The following is a 24,610-nucleotide window of genomic DNA, read 5'->3' on the forward strand; positions in this document are numbered from 1 at the left end:
CAATAATTCTAAGTCGGTCGCTTGTTTGTATTTGTCTCCAAATCACATTATTTTATTAGTAAAACAGTGGGGCAGTACTTTATTGCTATGATTGCATTGCATAGCTTTTGCATAAATATTAAGATTTGGGCCAAATTTGATAGAAATGCATATGAACATTTTAAAGGAATAAATTAATCAAAAAACATAAAAAGTATATATCAATTTTGAATCAGTTGACGCACATTATTGTAGATTTCATGTTGTTATGTACAAACAAACCAAAATAATATAATCATTCAGTCATCCACTATTCTAGAAAAACCCATTAAACTTAATGAAATACAATTATTTCCTGATATGTTGTATTATTTATAATCAACTCCTAATCTTTTTACTTATTTTAATTTTCTAAGGTGTCTTTTACAAATACTTGATCTTGAATGTATCACTGAACAGTTACACAAGTGACAGTGTTTTGTAAGGATATAATAATTAATTTGACAGCTGCCAAACCAGACTAAACTAACATTTACTAAAAAAAAACTGAACCTTTAAAACACCTTCTGCCATGTGATCATTATGAATAGAGAACCTTTGGTGCCAGAAGCGCATCGAAGTATGGTCAAAGTAAGTTCGTTGCGTACTTTACATGTTGTAAGTTATTCAACTGCAGGCTAGTTTTTATTGATAAGATGTAGATTGTTTTATATTGCCTAATTTATGTGTTTTATACTATAAATTTGTAAATGTTTAGCTCATTATTATAAGTACTGGTAAATTGAAGTTATTAAAATGTTGTGTTACAAAATGTCTTAGAGTATCTTTGTTACCTATCACAGACTTTTTCTTACAGAAACTATAAAAGGGTTTTAAAGTAATTTGCCAAAGTATTTTCATTCACGTTTTGTACAAAATTAAAAATATAATTTACATGTACACTTTAATTTAAAACTTATACAATGGTTTCTGATTTTTTTAAATTTGGACAGTTCTATTTCAAAAACATTCCCATGAAAACATGTAGGTAAAGTAAACTTCTTAATAAACAAAAATTGATTTTGGGTTATTTATCTTAAAAATATTGGAATCATAAATCAACACATCAGGTAATTTGTATCATTGTATTGTATATCACTGTTGTAAAAAATTTTAAAAACAAAGAAACTAAGTTTCAAGTATACTTAAAGTTACTTTTGATGTTGCTAACAAAGTAAAAATAAAATAAATACAACTGTGCCATATTTATTCCTGACAATTTAAACTTTGTACTTCAATGTTTTCACTCAAAGAGTTCTGGATCCGGGGTGTACAATTACTTCTCAAGCTTCAATTGCATTTTTACATAAAACCAAATCTTGTTTTTCACATGGTTTTTATGCAGTGGTACCAAAACTTTTTTAGATCCTTTATGCACAGATTATGTCCTAGTGTCTCCATAAAACATAATTTTCAGAAATTTACATAATTAAATAAAACATTTAATTTACTTTTATACTGTTGTAGTTTACCACCACGTGTATGACATTAACACAAACTGTAAAATACAAATAAACCAACCTTATAGACTGTAAAACTTTCTGTAACAAAAAATAAAAAATAACTGTTTTTTCTGGGAAAACTAAAGTCATTCAAAGCCAATATCACAAGCTGCCATCCAATTTTTATATAAATATACATTTAAACTGAATCCCAAAGTTACCTGTTATATGTAGTAATGTTTTTTCTTATTTCAATCTTTACAGTTATACCATGAGTTCAGCCTACAAAGCCTATTAACTATCAGTCATAAATGCAGGTATTTAATTTTGACTTTTTTATGTCTAATGTTCTCTATCCTGTACTGTACTTAAGAATCTATTGAAGAATCTATCTCCAGTTCAGATACTAGCACATAAGATTAATTAATTGATGCCAATTATTAGATATATTATTATTTTGTCAAAATTACATGTCAGTTTCATTATACTTGAGTCATTTACATAAAGCTAATGAGCATGTTCACAACTAGATTTATTCAGGAGGGCAAATATTTGTTTGTCCCAAATAGATCAATATCAGCAACTTAACTTCCATAATTTAAGGGTAAAAAGGCTAAAGCAGATATTTTCAACTGATACTAGGGCATAAGATAAAATATAATCTGCAGGATAACAAAATAAGGATTGTTACTTTCACTTTATAACAACCAAGTAAAAGCTATAATCTTTTCCATTTTTGTAAGTTTTAAAAACTAATCGTTGTCAAACTACGGTCTCCTTTGTTGCTTTTAGTGATGTCAAGTTCATGTGGATGTTCTGCTCTTGTTTTGGTGATAAAACATATCTCAGCATCAGAAAAAGTATTTAGCCAAAAACTAACATCATTAAAAAATCTTAAAGTTTGTAACATCCCCTATCCTGTTATCTATACGTACTCTAACTAAAAATTACCCAACCTTTGCACCAGAGTTGTACTTGTAAATTTTTCATTCCCGGAACACAAAACAGAATCTGGAGATCCTCCAGCAGAATTTTCTTGTGTAACGTTTAGGGTTTGATTTAAGCGTTGATTGCACAGAATTTGGAAAACGTATACTGGCCCCTATTAAAAACTACGAGATACGTGGACCTTTACTGGAAGGTAGGGACTTAAGTACAAATCATGGATGGCAAGAGAATTTAGTCAATCCTGTGACATAGTTGATCGTAAATTTGTCTTATTTATAAGTTTCAGCTTACTGAAGTTACGCTTAGCACTTACAACTGTCACTGGTGTACTTAACAAAACCCTTAGTGCGATCCAGAGATTTATAAACAAGTCTTTGCAGCCTGTTTTCTTTATTGCTTGCAACTCGTCGATTGGTGGAACTTGCCGAACATTAGGTTCATTGAGCTCCAATATGTTCACATGTTGCAGTTCACAAAAAAATTAATTGTCGTTGACATCTGAAACGCCTTCAATATTTTTAAGAGTTTATAGTTTCAAACAACTTTGTTTTAATCCATATCTTGGTGGAAGGTTAGCCAAGTTATAAGAAAACTCCCACTGCAAGTTATGATTATAAATTGTACAAAGGTATAGTCTGCATATATTGTATATATACGCTGGAGAGTTCCAAATAGAGATGTAGATTTGACCAAAGGATTAGCAATTACCACGTTCAGAATGTGGCATCCACAAGGCATGAAAATAGCAAGAGGGAAATCTGATAGTACTCCGAACTTGAACTGCTGTGAGGATTCCTGCCATATTCGCTCCATTATCGTACCCCTGGCCCCGACAGTCGTTCATGTATAGTCCATATTCTGAAATTTCCTTAAACATAAGGTAAGTGTGAACTTCACTGGAGGTTTCTTCATTAACTCGATACGCTATAAAGCTCTCCTGTATGTTTATTTCATCATTTTCTTTATTAATAAAGCGAATAGTTAGATATGTTTGCTCTCTGCGGCTGCTAATATCCAGAGTGCAGTCCCAATATACAGAAAAATACTTAGCATTTTTTATTTTGTTTATGATGCTTTTCTTAACTGCATTACCTAAGATATTAATAATCTCATTTTGACTCATTACACTTAACAAGTGAAAGTTAGTTTCTCTGTTGGGTGTTTTGCTGACGTTCCATTAAAACTACATCAAACTTTCCTAATAGTTGTACAAGACCGAGAAAATGGCAATACTAAATTTGTAAATACTCGTAACTTGGAAGACACGAAACACTATGTTATGCTCTGCTAAATACAAAGAGATTTCGACTATCCGTCGTAACACCTCCTCTGAGCGACTTGTCAGTACGTGTATATGTAGGGTCAGTGTCTTTAGTATGAGTCATCATCAGCGTTCACCATCGAGTGGTCGGCCATCGGCAGCTACTCGTGTGTACAGAGCGACACTATGCGACATTGCATTATTGAGTTATATTAAAATTAAGTTGGGACAGGGCTTTCAACTCCACAGTACTTAATTTAGGAAAACTTTACAAATATAAAAAGTGATTGGAGTCAAATATGAATTTGTTAAATAATTGCAACAATGTAATATTCAAAATTATTTAGTTCTACATAACTTTCCAGAATACGTTATGTAGCCTACATCTAACTCTTTCAAATGTGTTGTATTACTTTGCCGTGGCACCCGCAGCGCACCCAAAACTGCCGCTTGTGCGGCGCCCCCCTGGCCTGGGCTGTCGCCCTGTTCATCCCACTCACGCAACGGCCCTGCATATAGCATTTTGAGTTAAACAGTTTTGAATAGTTATTTTTAATTGCCATTGTAATATTTGTCATATTTTCACTGTTTATATTCGTAAATTGTTAATTTCTTATCTTATTCTCTTATTCGTTACTTTTGTGTCATTACTGTTTTAATATCTATGTTTTATTTCTTAAAAAAATGGACCATAACACATTTTATTATTCGACTTTTTTTATTCAGTCGAGTTTTTAGTTTCGTTTTTCAGGTAGATGTAGAAGGAAGAGCATTCTCATAAATATAGTGATCAGCCTCAAAAAGGTTTGTGAATTAATTGTCTTCAAGGGTCAGATTTACCACAATCTTCTTTTAGAAGAACCGGTACTTCAGGAAATGTACTTTGACTTTCCGGCCCAGACTACAGAGGCATGAGTGATTCAGGACTCTAATATTTCTTCCATAGATTGTCTAAGTGTTCAGAAAGCTTTGCCTGTTATGTGGCTTTATAGTGAAAAATAATGATTTCAAACCTGTGAATAATATACGTAATGGGCCATAAGTCACTTGACAAAAATGCAATGCGATAGTAATTATTAATTTATTATAAAGTATATGTTAAATATGTTTATAATTGTAATTGTCATACAAAATAATAAAGACATACCTAAAGTAAATGTTCAAAGTGTCCTCCATTATTTTCTACACACATGTAACATCTTTTAAGCACAGAAGCGCATATGGTGTCAGTGATGGCTTTGGTAGATAATTCTTCAAATACAGATTCAATGCGTTCTCTTAATTGTTGCAGATCCCTTGGTTTCTCTAAATAAACTTTGTCTTTTACAATCTCCCAAATTGAAAAGTCCATTTGGGTGGTATCGGGTGAACGCGCAGGCCATTACCGCATCTTCCTATCCATTCCGCAAAATTCTCATTCAAGAAATCTCTTACATTGTTCCCATAGTAAGGACGTGCACCATCTTGCTGCCAATGAATTTTTCACGATTAGGTTGTAGTTGTTCGAATGCAGGACTGTTTTCAAATTCACCTCATGTAATATATCATGGTAATTAACAGCATTAACCGTTTGTTCAAAAAATAACGGTCCAATAAGTCCACCGGTAAAGATTCCAGCCCACACATATACTCCAGGGGCATTTAATTCACTCTGTATGACTAAATGTGGGTTTTCAAAATCCCAGTACACGCAATTATGTCTGTTCACTCGACCATTCAGTTTGAATGTTGCCTCATCACTCCACAAAATGGATTTATAAAATGTATTGTCAGCTTCTTGTCTTATTACGTACCACGCACAAAATTCCATTCGCCTGTCATAATCATCTTCATTCAAACTTTGCAGTAAAGTAGGCCGATATGGTTTCACCCCTACCGTTTTTAACATTCTTCTAATGCTAGTTCTAGATATACCCAGCTCACTGGACGCTCTTCGGATTGATTTTGATGGCGATTGGAGAAAACTTTTGCACTACAGTCATGACGTTTTCTTCTGATGTAACAGATTTGGGCCTACCTGATCATGGAAGATCAGCTACAGACCCAGTCTCTTCAAACCTTTTATTTATGTTATGAATGGCTTGCCGTGATAATGGTCTACTGTTTGGGAATTTATTCACAAATGACTCTACTACGTCATTGTAATTATGATCATATAACCACCACTGCTGAAGAATAAAAATACGTTCTCTTATTGAGAGCTTATTATTCATGATTAACTTAATTATTTAGAAAACTTAATCTACCAAAACCACTTCTAACAAGATGCTAACTTCAACATAACTGAAACATGACCTAATACTATATTAATTTAAACAAACTCTCCAATAATATAAGTTTTTATTTTTGTGAGGCCTTTCGTACTCAATGAGAAACATTTTCGGACCCACATAACTGAATAAAAGTAATAATAACAATAATAACATAAACAATGTTGTACTAAATAAAAACATATGGGGTTATGTACTAACCCAACATATATCAGTTATGTGGGTCCGAAGAAGTTCTCATTGAGTACGAAAGGCCTTACAAAAATAAAAACTTATTTTATTGAAGAGTTTGTTTAAATTAATATATAATTTCAAATAAGAAAAGAGCTTCAAGAATGTATAACGTAATACTGTTGTTTTGTTGTAACAGCTGAGAGGTTACAACATTATCATAACTATCATGTTATGATAGTTACAACTCTGTTACAACTAGAGTTAAATTGATACTGAGTGACTGGAAGTGTCAAGTGACTTATGGGCCACCCTGTATATTGCAGTATAGTATAGATAAACACTACTTATTAAATCACGAATATAAAAAAGCTTATGGCAATATAATTAATTTAATCGTAGAGAGAGGGAGAGAGAGGGGGAGAGAGAATCTTTTATTCACAATTATCAAGACTTGATATAAGCGTCAATAACATTTTGAGGTTAAGAGTTAACTTGAAAAAATTAACATTCATTCCAAGAGAGAAATTCGTTGACTGAATTCAACGGCCGCTGCACGTACTACCCCTTTAGATGACGTCTGAAGTTGTAAGTTTCTCAAGTTCTTCAGTTCATCTAGAAGGAGATTGAAGATTCTGAAACTTGCGTGGGAAAGCTTCTTCGCAAACAGCGCTGTGCTATGGGAAGAAAGGTTTAAGTCATTCGCATGACTGGTTCGGTGCTGGTGTATAGCGGTGAGTTGTTAGAACAAGCTACTATTATAGCTGCCAAGATGTAAGCTGATACCACGGTCAGGATTTTGCACTTACGGAAGGTCTTCCTACAGCTTTCACGAAATTCCAGTCCAGCCATTGTTCTAATCGCCCTCTTCTGGATAAGTAGGACTCTTTCCAAATTGGAGCAGGACGTTTCTCTCCACAGAGCGATCCCATAGGTCATATGACAATCAACAACGCATAGTCGCTCTAACTGCCTCCTTAATGGGTACAGTGATAACTTTTAATGACGTATGAGGCAATGCTAAGTCTCTTGCAAAGACAATCTGTGTGATTTTTCAAAGACAGGTCAACATCTACAACAACACCCAGGTGTTTCGTGTTGTCTGTGATCAGAAGATCAGGAATACCAGTGATAAACTTTTTCTTTGGTCAGAACCACAAATGCATTGTTTTTCGTTAAGAATCAAGTCATTCCTGAAGCAGTAGACGGTTTCCACACTCATGACAATTACGGAATTTACCTCAAATGAATCCGCATTCTTTCCTCATTGTAAGATGAAGGTATCGTGGAGATACATATAGCAATTGCCATAAAGGCTGACATAAGATGGTAGGTCATTGGTAAACAATATAAACATGCCAGGTCCCAAAACCTACAGCATGACCTATTTCGCTATTTGTTGAAGAGAATAGAATCTTGTCCTGCATAATTCCAAGGGAGCTCAGTTTGGTTAGAATCAATTCGTGGAATCCCAGGCAATCAAAAGCCTTGCTCATGTCCATGAAGATCCCAGAAACGGAGCAGTCATGTTCTATGTTATCGATGATATCTTCAAGAAGTTCCACCCACCATGTCAGCGTAGACCTACATGAAATCATTCTGACATTTGGTAAGAAGGCCATTGATGTTGAAGTGATAAATTAGTCTATTTTATGACGAGTTTCTCGATGATCTTTGAGAAAGTCGGGACCAAAGTTATTGGCATATATTGCCCATGTCGTCTTGTTTCCCTCGTTTATGGAGAGGAAAAACTTTAGCCAACATTAGTTTAGAAGATAAACGCGCCTGTTGAAAAGAAAGATTTGCAAATGTGTACACGTGGCACCAGGAACTCCTCCTTCCACAGCTTAACCATTGTTCAAGAGCTTTCGTCTGAGCCCAGAGAAAGTTTTTGTTTTATAGAGTCGATTGTCTCAACCAATTCCTGCTTGTTTGTAGTTGTAAACTCATTCAGTTTTTAATATGCCGCTGTAGACTTCTACCAATGGAATAGGAGCTGAGTGACTTGAGGCGCGATTTCATCAGGATCCGTGATGTTCACTTCATCAACTGACATGGATTTTATCTCGTTTTGTGGTACTTTATTAGGGTTTTGTTCGCAATAATCACATCCCAGACGGCCCTGCTTTTATTACCAGATGTGCTGATGTAGATAGAGTTAAAGGTGCAACAAAGCTCTTATAGTTTTAAGTCTGATGTTCCCTTTTACTTTGTCACCATGGTCTTCAATGAGAATATATTGATTGTTAGCTTCTAAGAACTTTCTCTTCAATTCTGACCTCTTCATTGTAGAAAACCTCTCTTCTTTTGTTTCTCCCACTCCTAGATTTTCTTGGAGGACAAATAAGGTCAAGGATCAATGTGACTTGCAATAAAATAGCTTTTTTTAATTTTTTTATCTCATTTAAGCCTCAGCGTCAGCTATGCCGGCTTCGAAGTGCACTGGTTTTTAGCCGGCTTCGAAGTGCACTGGTTTTTATTATTATTACAACATTATTGGACCTTCCCGAAATTTGAACCCGTGATCTCTCGGTTAAGAGCCGAGACTATAACCATTAATCTACGGAGAAGGACTAATGAAATACGAGTAGTTATACGCATTGTTTGTATCATTTCTAAAATATGTTTCCAAGATTTAGGCATGTAACTACGATGGAGAAGGTGAAAGAGTAATGAGTGAATCGAGTAGATAGTAAGTGATGAGTGTTTAACCAGTAACAAGTAAAGAATAGATACATAAATATAATTATTAAATATCCATGCACACAGTAAGGATAAGTGCTATGTTGATGACAAGTAACGAATAATTTAACCGACTGCGGCGCATATAAAAATAACCGGTTAGTTCGGTTAATGTATCAAGACTGTTATGAATGACCGCGACCGCGTAAACGCCAACACTACCACCTTGACGATTCACTTGAACGCGGGATTTTACACCATTTTAGCAACACCTTAATTAGTTCACAACAATTCTATGTTCTATCTCAGTGTAATTCTGACAAGTTATAAAGTAAGAAACTAGAGTAGGTTCAACAAACATCTTTTTAGTTATTACTATTTTTTATTAAAATTATTTAAATTGTTAGTTAATTAATTTTGTGGTAAAGTACTCAGTACTATAGGCTAGCCTAGTAAATTTTCCAAATAAAATGACATCTAACAGCAATGGAAGTCATACTAACCACATAGAAGATAAAAATGGAAAACAATCCAGGTATAAATTATTAAATATTTGTCAATTTGGTTTATCTCAGACTATTATAATTCTTGTCAGTATATTTGAGTATGACATTTGTGTTATGTTGAAGGTTATACATTTTAGGTTATGAATTTTATCATTCTTGTTTGTATAAAATAATGTTTCACTTGTAAAAGGGAGGAGATATTTTTAAGCAGTGCCTTCTATCAATATAAGCTATGTTTGGGCTTATAACAAACATTGTTATCTTTGTAGCATTGTTAACATTTAAGTTAACAATTGTTCTTAGGTTAGTTCAAAATTTCATATTTTTGCCATTAGGAAACAAATTATGGGTAGCCTTTAATAAGCGGCCTACAGTCATTATTCAATCGCTATTATCGAATGGTACAATTGTTTTTATCCAAATGATAATTCGATATTACAATTTATTTAACATCATATGATTTCAACTTCTTAGTTACAGTAATTTTAATATAAATAATAAACAACAAGAAGTATATAAATGTAAAACAAACACTCCAATAATATACTTTTTATACAAAAATAAAAAAGTATATTATTGGAGTGTTTGTTTTAAATTTATTACTAATTCCGGTAAGAACAGAATGTAACAAGAAGTAACTAATTTTTGAGACTTTGAAAATGGCGATGAATATGAGGAAAATATGTAAGATATTTCTTACAAGTGACAAGATTTGTTTAAGAAGCTTCAAAAGTGGGTTTGGCTCCTGGTAACACATGGGGAGAATTCTTTCCTCCATTTCACAAAAGCGGTTACTTATTGATATCTAGCTGGGTAAGTTATAAATATTGTAAGGTTTCTTTGATATCTAAGTATAGGCCATAGTTGGTTTTGTTGATTTGTAATGTAATTGTAAAATTTGTGAATTTAAAATTGTAATGTACAATATTTTTCTTGTTACAGCAGTTTATTATAACTCTTATTATCCACAATATTTACATACATCAAGTTGGATAATGTAACGAATTGTTCAATAATAGCAATTGAATAACGAATATAGACCGCTTATTAAAGTCTTCCCGAATTAGTCTTTAAATCTAGGCTACCTCTGCTTATCTTTTACAAGCCCCATTTAGTTGTGTTGATTTTTCTAATTGAAACTGCTTAGGAAGTGAAGAAGTTAGCAATATTGATTAAAATGTAAGAAATTCGACAAAACATGACATTCAAAGCAGGACTTTACATTTGCCTTATTTCTTCCCAGAAAAAATTGAAACTCCTACTTACTTTCAATTGCCTAAAGAGTTAAAGAAGCTAAAGTCGGCTGATTTAGTTCTTAGCACACTATACTTTATTTTGTATTGTTTGTCTTGTGCTAAAAGACATGCATCCATAGCCTTATCTTATTATTAGCCTACTGCCCATTTCCTTCAGGCTTCATACATATTTTATACATTTTGTTTATATATACTCATGGTTAACACATATCCTCTAGGGCTAACAAAATAAAAATGTAAGTGACATGCTTTGAAATTGTTTAGGCTTTCAAGTACTTTAGTAAAACAATTTTCTTATCGTTGGAAATTCTCATTTTGATTGCTTGTGATAAGCGAAACAAAAATGTACTATTACTCTACTAAAGAATGTGTTTCACCAATGGAATGACCATTTTTAAGATGATACAAGGAAAATATATTGTATTACTGGTAAAAATGAGTTCTCAGAATTAAAGATCATTGTTTTATGTTTGTGAAATCCTTTTAAGCTTTTGTTAACTAGCATGTTGGCAAATAATTTATTTAACAAAATCGGGGTTTTGGCAAATTAAGAAGGCTACAATACAACCCCCCCCCCCCCCGACCACCTTTCAACCAACCATTACCTTAACCAATCCCTGTTTTGAAAATATTTACATCTTTTTAATCAGTCACTTTTTAATAAGGCATTGCTTTAACCCTGTTGTGTTGGCCGGAAATGAATAACGGTGCTATTTCAACTAAACTTTATGACTCATATGGGTCTGTTAGAATATTCTATTGTTCTATTCCTGTAAAGTCCTACTAATTCTTTATTAGTATAGTATTATCTAGAGTTTTCATGGTGTATTAACATCCCCCGCTTTTACAAATGCAGTTGTAGGATATGTGCGTTTTCCAAGTATGACTGTGTGATTAATGACAGAAAACTGTAATAAAATGAGTTTTAGAGCATATCGGTTTATCTAGAAAAAAGTTATCCGATCAAGCCTCTAGTTCTGAGGTATAAATTAGACAGAGACTACTATACATGAATTTTTTTATCATAAAAATAAAAAAATACAAATGTATTTTAAATGGTTTGTTTGTAAGTATTTTCTAGTTCTCTCTAAAGATTATGCCACATTGTATCAAAGCTCCTACATCCTGGCATGATTCCTGGCAGCGAGCATATATTGATACTTATCCTACAAATCCTATTTTTTTACTTTTTAACTCACTATTTCAATAAAAACTTTAAAATCGATTTTTGCCACAGACACGTTACATTACATTACAATACGCATATTTTTCTTCTACATTAAGGTAATGAGAGAAAATAAAATAGAAATACATATGAAAAAGTGGTGAAATCCAACTACATGTCTAGAAAATATAGGTCATTAAAATCAGTTTAAAATTATTGGTTATATGGTTGAGCAATTTAAAATACTTTTTTAATTTCAGGGATGTCAATAGCAAACGAACAGACTATCTGGAATGGCCGGAGTACTTCATGTCTGTAGCGTTTTTAGCAGCTAAACGGAGCAAAGATCCTTGTTCACAAGTTGGAGCTTGTATTGTTAACAAGCAACACAAAATTGTGGGTACAGGTTACAATGGGATGCCAACTGGTTGTAGTGACGATGAATTCCCTTGGGCCAAGGAATGTGACTCTAAATTGGACAGTAAATATCTTTATGGTGAGTATTGTGATTTCGACCAAGTTTCAGTATGTTTATTAAATTATAAGTGAGAATGTGCTACAATTTTCAATTGTTATGAAAATGTTTTCAGTGTGTCATGCAGAAATGAATGCTATTGTGAACAAGAATTCAACAGATGTTCGAGGCTGTACGATTTACGTTGGGTTGTTCCCCTGCAATGAATGTGCCAAGATCATTATACAATCTGGAATAACAGAAGTAATTTACCTTTCTGACAAGCATGCTCACAAAATTGAAACTATAGCTGCTAAAAGGATGTTTGATGCTGCGGGAATCAAGTATACGTAAGTTTTCCATTGAGCATTTTTTTAACATAAGAGAGGTATACAGTTAATAGACTACAAAGATAGGTCGCAATAGAATATGCTTCCATTAATTACTTGTAGAAAATAGAATTTATATGAATCTTCACTGATTTAAATCATGTTGCTATTTACTAACAAAATTTTCTTTTGAAATACCAATCAATGTAATTCCAACTTGACTTATCAACGCCGAGCAAAAACCACGAGAGATAGAGGCAGGAAATGTGTTACATAACTTCCTTTTGAGCCCTAGAGGCTCACGAAGGAATGACTATCAATTATCTCAGGACAGTTTAGATTGTAATAGAAAAAAAATACATGAATATAGTGTCCTGTTTTTCAACAGAAAATTGTGTGTGAAGCCGCAGGCAACTGCTAATATATATATATATATTATGATTCAATTACGAGTATTTTGTATTTGCTTATATCCGTCATATATGCGTTTAAATATATTTAATAAATAAAGCCATGCCATCCCAGATAAGATAACCGATTCTTTCCTGTTCTGCTTTTACCCTCTTCAGAACCATGACGTCTTGCAGTGTAATTTTAAAAATATTCGGAGTGAATCGGCGGATAAACTGTATAATATAGATAAAAACACATTATATTTGTACCTATATGTCCACGTGCAAAAAGATCCAATACAATCCTTTTACTGTTACTGCAATAAAAATTGCCTCTTTAACACTATTATAACAAAATTATACTATTTTATGTAAACATCAATTCAGTGTGAATTAATTTACATATTGTTTCATAATAAATTATAAGTTCCTTTTACACCTATATTTTTTACGTTTTTATAGTGATACAACAACAACAATTACATATAAATAAAACATATATGAACATGAGCTTAGGTACAAAAGGTAGGGTACAGTAAAATCTATTTAATCACCTTCACGCGTGTCGCGAGGACAGTTGACACAACCCGCACGACAGTAGGCATGAAGTTCTCCGTAAAGCTTTACATTAGTATGTGCTGTTAGACGTGTACTGCACGGTGAATATATAACCAATAATAGAAAACATATAGGGTGGTAGTTGCATTCAAGCTTTAATTAAACGAGTATCACTTGTGTCACAAGAAGAAAGTGGAGCATTCGCTGGAACAATGCAACAAGTTAACATTTTACTTTAACCTGGACAAAACTGTTAACAGGAAATTTGTCGTGGTAAAGACTTATAAGATGACCTGATTAGGACTAATCCTTTTTCTAGTTGTTCAGTGAGTTCAAGAATGAACAGGATACTGTAAATTTTGGATCCACTTCAACAGTTTGAACAAAATTATGGCTAAAGTAAAAATCTTGTAGGCTCATATATACAAGGTAGAGTCAAAAAGTTCAAATAGGTTTTTAAATACTTATTAAACAAAGTTAAAATCTTACAAATGTGTTTTGCCTCAAAATAATCTCCTCCTGCAACATCACACTTGACGTAACATTCATACAGCTGTTTAAAACACTTTTGGAAACAATTTTGTAAAAGTTCTTTAATAGTTTTTGTTTGTCATTTCCTAGACAGCTTCAGCATCTGCGAATTGTTTTCCCTTCAACAATGATTTCAACTGGGAGAACAGGAAGAAATTGGCTGGTGCCAGGTCAGGCGAATAGGGAGGATGTTCTAGCGTGATAACATAGTTCTTGGTTAGATAATTACATACTAACAAAGACTGATGTGCAGGGGTGTTGTCATGAAGCAAAAACCAATTGTTTCCCACTCTTTTTACAGGGTGATTTTCTTTGTGGTCGTCAGTCAGCATTTTTAGAACCATTCGCAAACAGGTTTGATGCATGTTCAAATGATCATGAGAGAAGCTGTGGACAAAACCATATGATACCTCTAATACAATTTTGTCAATTGTTAGTCTTATGTTAGCTCTTACAGCATGCTGTACTTGCTCAATGTTTTCATCACTGGTTGCAGTTGGGAGGTCCACTGCAGATCCACTCTCCAACATTATGAGCGTCATCTTCAATGTTCACATGATAACATTTATGCCATTCATAATCTTGACTCTCCTTCATCATCGCTGTAAGCATGAATTATCAACTAAACTCTCACTAGATGACTTTGAAGAAAAACATAGAATTTAATGTTTGGTCGCTGTTCACTAATGCCATATTTTATAAATTGACAAGGTTAATCTGCAGACACATGAAAACACTTTCCACATTTATAAACAAAGGCAACTGAGTGATACCAACACTACAAATATCCTCTCCCCATAATTAACTCCTGCTGCAAAACAAATGTACCACCGGTGAGTGCTCTGGGTGTATATTTTAATCAATTCTGGGAACTTTTTGACTCCAACTCATACAGGGTGACACATATGTCAGTTTCCTCATAAATTGTGATATTTTGTTTCGATAGGTTGGTAACAATGTTAAGTTGGCAGCAACACGGAGTAAGTTCATTGTTGTCTGTTGCAGTGGCTAGTGTAAAGTGACGCTCTTTGCATCTGTTATTTGTTTGTGTGTGTTTTTAAAATGTTAGAAAGTTACTTACGGTTGCTGCAAGAAGTAGTAGTTCCCAAGCTCAGACACAATCCAATATTCATTCGCTCATCTGGCAACAAGATGGTACCCCAGCACATTTCGGTATCCAAGTTACAGATTTTTTAAATAACACATTTAATAAATGGATTGATCGCCGTGGTACAATTGATTGGCCCGCGTGCTCGCCATGTGATTTTTCACTGTGGGGTGCTTGTGTATGCTTCAAAATCTTGATGAACTCAGAAACTTAATTAGAAATGTATTTGAATTTGTTAATAATGATAAACCTTTATTGCTAAAAATTTGTGATTCTGTTCTCAGTCGTTGTATGAAGTGTATACAAAGTTAAGGTGGACATTTCGAAAACTGCTATAAAATTGTATGGTAATATGTAAGTAATTTCATATAATGAATTTGTTTTTTTTTTTGCCTAAAAGTGTTTTATTCAATTAACCTAAAACACCTTTAAATTTCTCGTCTGGGGAAACTGACATATGCGCCACCCTGTACATGTGTGAGACCGATTGCTAAAGACATTATTTCAAGAAAACATTTTATTTCTGAAACTTTGACCTTTTAAATGAAAAGTTATTTCAAATCAACCACAATATCGCTCCAGCGCACACCAACTTTGTTATATCCTAGAAGTTGTTATATGATAGGAGTTGTATCCTTATAACTGCCTCCGTATATGAGCCAAGCAGACATTTCCTGTTCCCGGTGCTCAAGAGAAGTATAAAAAGTCTCTTTTTCAAGATCATTAAACATAATCTTACATGAGGAAGTCCTTGCATTATGAAAATAATGTTAATGGCGTATATACCAGTATAATTAATAAATTCTCCTTGCCAGACTCAGTCTCATTATTTTACAGACACTCTGTAAGATAAATAAATTGCATTAAATTTAATATTTAAGTTTTCATACCTATCCAACTTCAATAGGAATGTTTATTTTACCTTACAGTAAAATTACTTTCCTTATTTAATCATTTTAGTTTTAAGTATGTAACTTAACATAAATATGGTAATTGAGTGAAATTTTAAGAATTTTATTGTATTCCAGACAATACATTCCTAAAAGCAAAAAAGTGACCATCGATTTCTCTGAGATAAACTGGAATGAACAAACTCAACTTCCTCCCACCCCAGTCAAGCGGAAAATTGATGATAACTGATTCAAGATTTATGTGTGATAATCTTTAACATGGATAAAGTCTTTCAAGTTCTTAACATCAAAGCATAATAATATCAATTTTATTGTTAGTTTATTTTAAAACATCAATGAAAACAATGGTTTATTGTTTGATTGTATTACCAATTTCCACCATTAGTGTAATAAAATCCACTTTACTAAATTTTTACATGTTATGTAATTTTGTTATGCATTTGTATACATTCATAATAAGTACAGACAATAAATCTATAACTGTGGATTTTTTTAACTAATTCATATTTTGTCTAATGTTACATAACATATTTAATTTTAAATTTGTATCTAAGATTTTAGTCCTAGGAGGTTTTTTAATTTTTTGTTTGATATATTTAAATATGAATTATATTTACAACTTTTACAAAATTTGACTGGTACAACTATTTTACATGGTGCGTATTTATTTCTAGAATTAAGTTTTGTGATAGTCATTGTACTGCGTATACTTGTGATGGAAAGTTTAATTATGTATGAATTTGTGTAATTTAAGTATAATGTATGTGCTAGTGTTTGGTATATGTTACCATTTGTGCCTTTATCCAAAGTTTTTACATTATCCGATTTATAATATTCATATTGTCTTTTTATTATATTAAATTGACTGTTAATTAATTAAAAACAAATATAAATTTAAATAGCTCTTTTAATTTTGAATCTTTTAAATCCTAATTATTCCACATCATTTCAAACTTATTTACAGGGATAGGTAGACTAGACAATTAGTTGTGAGAAGAAAGACCTGGCAAATGGGTCTTTTCAAGAGGTTACATGGATTCTGAACATTTACCATGTGTACTATGCCATCTCTTCCTTAGTGCAAGAGAATGATTAGTTCTAAATGTCATTTGAGGAGTGGAGAGGGGAAATGGAGTTAGGACCTATCTCCAATTTGAAGTTGGGGAGTGAATGTAATCCACTTCACATACTGATGTTGCATTTGGAGATACTCTGATCATAGTTGTTTCCATATTCACTGGTTGGAACATGATGGAGGACCGTGTGTGGGACAGCAACTAGTGGGCCTCCAATCAGGAAATGGCTAGAAGTCAAGATTGCATTATTGGCTGAATCAGCAAATGTGAGGTTAGATAAACTATATCTTATCACTGTAGATAAGCCGCTTTGAAAGCGACCTGTTAAGTGAACAGTGCTGAGGGAGTGTGAGAGAGAGAGATGTTGTGAAAGAGAAGTGCGGACTCACTTCCCCCTCCACATTCCTTACCAACCACTCCTCAGTCGCCACGTCTTTATCACTCATATATGTTACATAACAGCTGTTTTACAAACCCAGTAATAATAACAACAGCTGTTAACAATAAACATTTGTTAAAATACTTCTTAATTATACTAACATAATATTAAATAGATGCTATGCACTTTTCTTAACATAAATAATAATATTTAATAATAATTGTTATTCCATAACAACGAGTATAACAAACATAGCGTGATATTCCAAAACACCAACGCAGGGAAGCAAAGCACTTAGTTCCCAGTTTTGTCTTATAAAGGAAATAGACAGAGCAGTGAAAGAGGGGGTGGTGGTAGGCATGGTCTAGCTCCTGCTCCTCCCTCCCCCTATGTGCAAGAAATCTTCGCGCAGGTTGCTTTCAAAGTGGCTCATTTATAGTTGAGCTTGACTTGGGGTTGCCACATTACTGAATTTTCTCGGAAATTACTGTATTGTTAGGGTAAAAATACAAAGTACTTAAAATTTTAATTTTTTCTTACAAAAATGCACTGTATAACACACAAAAAATAATTGTAACTTTTTTTCACCATGTACACTAATAGATTTCCAATGATAAACCCTCTCTCCCTTTACACTTATCTATTATTGTTACTCAGTGGCTTTCTTTTGGTGAGAAACTCTTAACTTTTACCTATATTAAAAATAGAATGCTGTGCCCAGGGGCACAGTTCCATTGCTCTACATGTACACAACTTGAATACCGCCCCCCGAGGGGTTTAGTACCAGAGGCTGTTCATGACCAAGAATTGGAATTACAACCTTCAGGGGAGTAGTTGCACTTTTGTACATGTACTGAGCAGTATATTTCATTTCTCACCATCATTAGAGTCAATTAAAAACATTTCAGCAAATATTTTGTGTCAAATAAAATTTATTGAATAAGATAGGGTCTATTACTGACTTTTATTTATTTTGTCAATTGTTATGAATACGTTAGAATGAAAGTTCATTGAATAGTATGGTTTTAATGTTTTTGCAGGCATTGTATGTATCGTCTCATTGATGACCATAGTTTGTACCATAGTCAGTATACAGTACACAATCCTCATTGAGAAATGTAAAAAAACCATGATATCACATGGTACATGCTTGTGAGAATTTAAAAACCACTAGGAATGCGAATGTTTGATAGGCAGGCAGTTGCGCCATGAAAGTGTGCCAAGCTTTGGCTAGTCATAGGATATTGGTAAATCCCATCCCAACTGTTCCACAATATTTGCCAGAAATATTTGCTCCAAATGATCGTGTGCTGAAAAGTCTATTAAAATCTTAAGTCTTGACAGTGTTATTAAGAAAATTATTTTTCGTGTAAGAGACAATTCAAATTGTAAGAGAGAGCATCAGTAATATGTTTCCAGTGCAGACCCAAGATTATGAATTAGGAAGACTTGGAACCTTAAGGTACTCTTTTGGAATCACTTTTAGCAAGCAGGTGATTTGTGTTAAAGGCTTAATTTGCTGTTTCTACCCACGTTTTTAATAGAGTTAGTTGGCTTTGAGCCCATTTAGCTGATTCGCCAATCAGCTCAGTGACAATGTTATCAACATAGTTTAGTTGTATTTTTGCTGATTCAGTGTAGGTTTCTCCATTTATGTTGACATATTTTTTTATATTGAAAAACATGAGTTAATTTTTCCACCATATTTTAAAATGTCCACAATGTTTAAAAAATGTAATTTAATATATTTTGAAATTAAAAATATGTTGCTCCTTCTGGGAGAATAATATTTAAAATTTTGAGTTTTACATTGTAAAAACCCAATTATAAATGGAATCTGTGTTGATTCTTAAAAAGACACGGCGCGCCTTCGAATTTTCCGTCCGCTTCCTGCCGCCCTGCTCGTGGATGCGCGAGCAGGAGCGCATTCACCATTACAAGCAAAACTCAGTGAGATTAGTCTTGTCAAACTAATTTTGTTTGGTTATGATAGAGCGGAGAACGTAGACAACATGTGTAGAGTGAAGGCAGATAGGAACTAACTTGAGGGGCTGGAGGGGTAAGGGGACTCATTGGTGAGGGCACTGGTGAAGAGTTAAACTATTTGGATGAGATAGAAGAAAATCAGGAGCACAACATCGGCAATATTCTGGCTGTGCCGAACTTGTCCGAGTCGCCGAGGCCTCCCGCCACGCCGTCAATCTCGTTGGATGAAATATGAGAAAGTCAAGAGCACAACATCAACAATATTCTGGCTGTGCCAGACTTGTCCGAGTCACCGAGGCTTCCCGCTACGCCGCCAGGTCCTAGCGAGCAAAGTGAAGACATCATTAGCAAGCCGGGTTTATAAATAATTTTGATTTCAGATAGGAACTAATTGAGGGGCTGGAGGGGTAAGGGGACTGTCATTGGGAAAAGGAAATTGACCGATTCCGCAAACGCAATGCTCCTGTGAACCCGGAACGAGCAGCATTCTACTACGATCCAGAAATCGATTATAGTGCCGACAAATCAAATTAAACATATATTGATCAGTCTTTATGGTAAGAAACATATTTTCTTAAATTTCTCGGCACTTGAATCTTTAAACTATATAACTTTCGAATGATGAGGGTTAAAATTAAATGTTAAACTCCACCTCTATATCAAAATTATTTATAAACCCGGTTTGCTAATGATGTCTTCACTTTGCTCGCTAGGACCTGACGGCGTGGCGGGAAGCCTCGGTGACTCGGACAAGTCTGGCACAGCCAGAATATTGTTGATGTTGTGCTCTTGACTTTCTCATATTTCATCCAACAAGATTGACGGCGTGGCGGGAGGCCTCGGCGACTCGGACAAGTTCGGCACAGCCAGAATATTGCCGATGTTGTGCTCCTGATTTTCTTCTATCTCATCCAAATATTTTAATTCTTCACCAGTTAAATTAAGTTCTGAAAATGTTATTCCTTCAGATGATGATGATGATAGCATTGTTGAGACGAACTTCGGTTTTGATGACAATTGTTGTTTCACTTGATTTTTTTTGTTCCTTGGCCCTGTTAATTCTTATTATGCGGCTCAAATTGTGACCGCACTTGATACAAAAGTTGAAAGTATCAGCGGTTATTGTCAAACATTCGTCGCATCTTAACAATTTTTAGTGCAACTGGGACAGGTAGTTGTTTTATTCTGCCGTTCTATCCACTTTTTGTAAAAGGGACAATGCGTTGTAAAAGTTCTTCTTCTATAAAAACAAATCAATCAATCAATTTAAAGGAAAGTGACTATCACGTTACAAACGAATTCAGCCAATTATAGAAACAAAGCGATCTGACACTTGATCTGATAGAAATTTAAAACACCTTTTTAAAGACACCTTTATGTTTTTTTTTTTTTTTTAATTATTGTGGCATTGTTCAACAGCTGCTGTGTGGAAGGCGCTGTATTCATTGAATTTTGAATAGTTCGATACCATAGCATGGCCTATACTATGATGATGATGCCTTTATAAAGTTACCGGTTTTGCAATACATAAGCAGGGTTTAAATTAATATGGTTTATGTTAAGAGGTAAGTGAAACGAAGTTCACGGGGTCAGCTAGTTATTTAATAAACATTATGAAACAAATTAACAATGTTAAATACTGTATCAATTTAACATCAAGGAGCATAAAATTTCATTGGACCTAATCAATATAGATGCAGCCAAAATTCTATAACAGTTAAATTGTACTAAGTATACAAATAATATTCATTATTTTTATTATGTGGAATTTGTTTTAAAGTTTTAATGCAGAATTTAGTGTACCTTTAAAAAATTGTGTCTTTGTTTAGTTTAGAAAAAATGTAATTGACCATTAGTTATGCTGGCTGTGCCGTAATGTAAATTTTGAAAGACTACGTATTAATGTCCCAATATATAATTATGGCAACAACAAAATTTATTAATTTAAAAAAATGTGCGTTTTTAACTGCTGGTATGAAAAGTATAGAACTGTTTTGGTTTGTTCTGGCTACATCAACATATCGTAATTTTAAAAATGTACTTTTTTTCACTGCAGATATAAAAAGTTACGTGTATAAAATTGTTTTAGTTTGTCCTCATCTTTCTAATAAACAAGTTAAATACTTCATTTTATCATTGGTACAAAATACCACGAATATAATAATATTAATGGTTACTTTTGGATTAAAAGCTGATTTAGAAGCTTATAAAATAAAATAATATTATAAATAAATATAATAAAATATACATTTTGAACAATTACTCAAGATGAATAAAAACACAACAGCTTCAGCTTGTATCTGTGGTGGTAAAGGGTTAACTCCAGGCCCGTGCGCATGGGGGGGGGGGGGGTTTGGGGGTTCAAACTCCTTGAAGATTGGGATATATCAGTTTAATTGTGCTCTATTGCGCCGTCAGTTTACGCGCATGCGCGCGCAAATATTTCCAATCGTTTGATTGCGCGCGCTTTCCGCCTGATTTGTGTTATATACTGTTTAAAAATTGGAGCTCCGACGCGCTACACAATTGGTCGCGCGGGACCAAAAACGGAGCGCGCATGCGCGGACCAGAGCGATAGAGCGACGGAGCGTGCAGCGCTCAGTCTTGCAGCCACGAAAGGTGCGTTGTTGCGAGCGATAACGGGCGGCCGGCCCTAAGTTTTTGTCGTCGCTGTTGTCGTTGTCAAGTCGCCGTTTTAACGACAAGCTTTGTTTTGTATACTGAGTGGCGCAGACTGAACTAATTACACCAGAAGCTGCAGTGTTTGTTTTCAAAGACGCACGTTACGACGTTATCATATCGTTCTACTGGAACAAAATGGACATTCGGAAATTTCTGAGTAAAAAACCACGACTTGAGAACGATGAAGTAAATGTACTGTAAGTATAAAATGCTTATTTCTTTAGCACTAAAGGTTTTCTCGTCGCGCATGCAGATATAATTAATGCGAAATTAGAATATAATTTTCGAATATTTATTCTTATTTGGTATTTACAGATAAATAATCAACCTTTGGCGCGTTTTGAAAAAATTAATGCAAATGAAGAATCTGCCTCGACAACTATAACTGAAATACAAGTAGTAAACCCAAACGATATTGGACTGTTCGTTGACAAGCCTGCAGCTTCGAGCATTGATTCTACGAAGAAACTTCAAGAAAATATTTGGGTTCCACCGGACACCTATCAATTTCCAGCATCGGGCCCAAGAAATTTAAAATTCCAGAGGTCTTGGTTAACGAAGTATAAGTGGTTGGCATATTCGGCGGTAAAAAAACGGAGCATTCTGCAAATGCTGTGTATTGTTTGGTGTCACGAAGGCAGGAGTTCATGGACAACAAGTAGGTAACCTAGTATCAAAACCTTTCACCAATTGGAAGAAAGCTATAGAAAGCTTTAACAACCATTCGTCACTGGAATACCACAAAACATCTTTATTAAAATCAGAATTAAGAGGTGATATTGATAATCAAGCTACGTTGTCGATCGATTTATTACTATCAAAGCAGAAACTAGATTTCTTAGCCGAAAGCAGAGAACATATGGAAGCTATAGTTCAAACAGTGATTCTTTGTGGTCGACAAGGATTGGCACTCCGAGGAAATAATGATACTGGTCGAATCGTTCTGCAAGGACCCGATTATAATGACGGGAATTTTCGAGCTCTTTTGAGATATCGTGCGGCAACTGATGTGAAATTAAAACTTCATTTAGAGCATTCTCCGAAGAATGCGATGTACATTAGCAACCGTATTCAAAATGAAATAATTTCCATTTGTAATCAAATGATACAAAAACAGCTCATCAATAAGATTAATGATTCTAAGGCCTTTACGCTTATGACAGATGAGTTAGCGGACATTTCGGGGGTCGAACAAATTTCGATTTGCATCCGGTACGTAAGCGAAGATCACGGTAAATTTAAAATTTGCGAAGATTTCTTGAGTTTTATTCCAACGACACAACTTACTGGGAAAGGACTGGCGGATGTGATTTTATCGTTCCTGGAAACTTCACAGATTGATTGTACGTACTTCTTCGGTCAGTGCTACGACGGAACAAGAAATATGAGTGGAGAATTTCACGGAGCTCAAGCTTATATTCAGGAAAAATACAATTTAGCTCTGTATTCACATTGTGCAGCTCACAGTTTTAATTTGGTTGTTAGTGACGCGTGCAAAGTTGTTCCGATCAGACATTGTTTAGGCACTATTCAGAGCGTATATAATTTTTTCAACTACCCCAAACGCCTGCTTGCACTTCAAGACGCCATTGCTAGAAATGATTACCTTCGTGATAATAAAAAAAAAAAATTGAAACAATCATGTACGACGAGATGGGTGGAACAGCACGAGTCAGTTGGAATATATTTTCATCTACAACCAGCAGTTATAGATGCCTTGGAAGTCATCTCAAGTTCTTGGACTGATTCAAAAACGACGGCCAACGCTTTTCAACTTCTATCTGCAATAGGAACCTTGGATTTTCAAATTTCATTAAAAATTCTTCAATCAGTTCATTCGTTGGCTTTATCATTAAGTCGAGTACTTCAAACAGAGAATCAGGATTTAGTTGAAGCTATAAAGTTGGCCGATGCTGTAAAAGAAGAATTAATGAATATGAGAAAGCACACAGAAGAAAATTTCAGTACGATTTTTGAAGAAGTTCGCCAGACATGTGGAAAGCACGATATTGAAGTAAAAAAGCCGAGACTTGCTTCCCGTCAAACTCAACGTTGCAATGTTATGAGTGGGGATATTGAAGATTACTATAGAATTTCTACGTATTTACCATACCTTGATTTATTAATCACTCATCTTGAAGACCGTTTTCTCAAACATCGCGAGATACTAACAAATTTTGGATGTCTTTTTCCATCGAAAACTTCAACCCTAGATGAAGAAGCCTGCAAAACAACTCTTTTCTAAGTACGCTACGATTTTGAATGATGATTCTCCTGAAGTATGGATCAGTGAAGTGCGGATTTGGCGAAGACGAATTTTGGACAAAAATTCTCTCGATGCTCTTGATGTCTGCAATGAGGATGCTTTTTCCTAATGTCCATAAAATCTTGAAGGTAATGGCTGTACTACCAGTAACAACTTCGACAAACGAACGCTCTTTCTCAACATTACGAAGGTTGAAAAATTATTTGCGTTCTACCATGA

At 34.2% G+C, this 24,610-nt stretch overlaps 1 protein-coding gene across 3 annotated transcripts; it reads left to right on the forward strand.

Annotated features, from left to right (window-relative positions):
• The first annotated feature begins 8,873 nt into the window (after positions 1-8,873).
• LOC124357513 (deoxycytidylate deaminase-like) lies at positions 8,874-16,901 on the forward strand. 3 transcript variants are annotated; one of them, XM_046809386.1, is made up of 4 exons: positions 8,874-8,950; positions 11,980-12,215; positions 12,310-12,523; positions 16,120-16,901. In XM_046809386.1, the coding sequence occupies exons 2-4, from the start codon at positions 12,029-12,031 to the stop codon at positions 16,229-16,231; spliced, it is 513 nt and encodes a 170-aa protein (XP_046665342.1). In that variant the 5' UTR covers positions 8,874-8,950; positions 11,980-12,028; the 3' UTR covers positions 16,232-16,901. The 3 variants fall into 3 exon arrangements, with proteins under 3 accessions (XP_046665342.1, XP_046665341.1, XP_046665339.1); XM_046809385.1 differs by lacking the exon at positions 8,874-8,950 and adding an exon at positions 9,000-9,123; XM_046809383.1 differs by lacking the exon at positions 8,874-8,950 and adding an exon at positions 9,010-9,327.
• Positions 16,902-24,610: the final 7,709 nt, after the last annotated feature.

This window comes from Homalodisca vitripennis, chromosome 3 (genome assembly GCF_021130785.1).
Source record: "Homalodisca vitripennis isolate AUS2020 chromosome 3, UT_GWSS_2.1, whole genome shotgun sequence".
In the NCBI taxonomy this organism is placed as follows: Eukaryota; Metazoa; Arthropoda; class Insecta; order Hemiptera; family Cicadellidae; genus Homalodisca; species Homalodisca vitripennis.

Bases quoted from the DNA above. Each gene is read 5' to 3' on its own strand.
- LOC124357513 (XM_046809383.1), top strand. From the start codon at position 9,263: ATGACATCTAACAGCAATGGAAGTCATACTAACCACATAGAAGATAAA. The intron at 9,328-11,979 runs GTATAAATTATT...TTTTAATTTCAG, and splicing joins AAAAATGGAAAACAATCCAG to GGATGTCAATAGCAAACGAA. The intron at 12,524-16,119 runs GTAAGTTTTCCA...ATTGTATTCCAG, and splicing joins GCTGCGGGAATCAAGTATAC to ACAATACATTCCTAAAAGCA.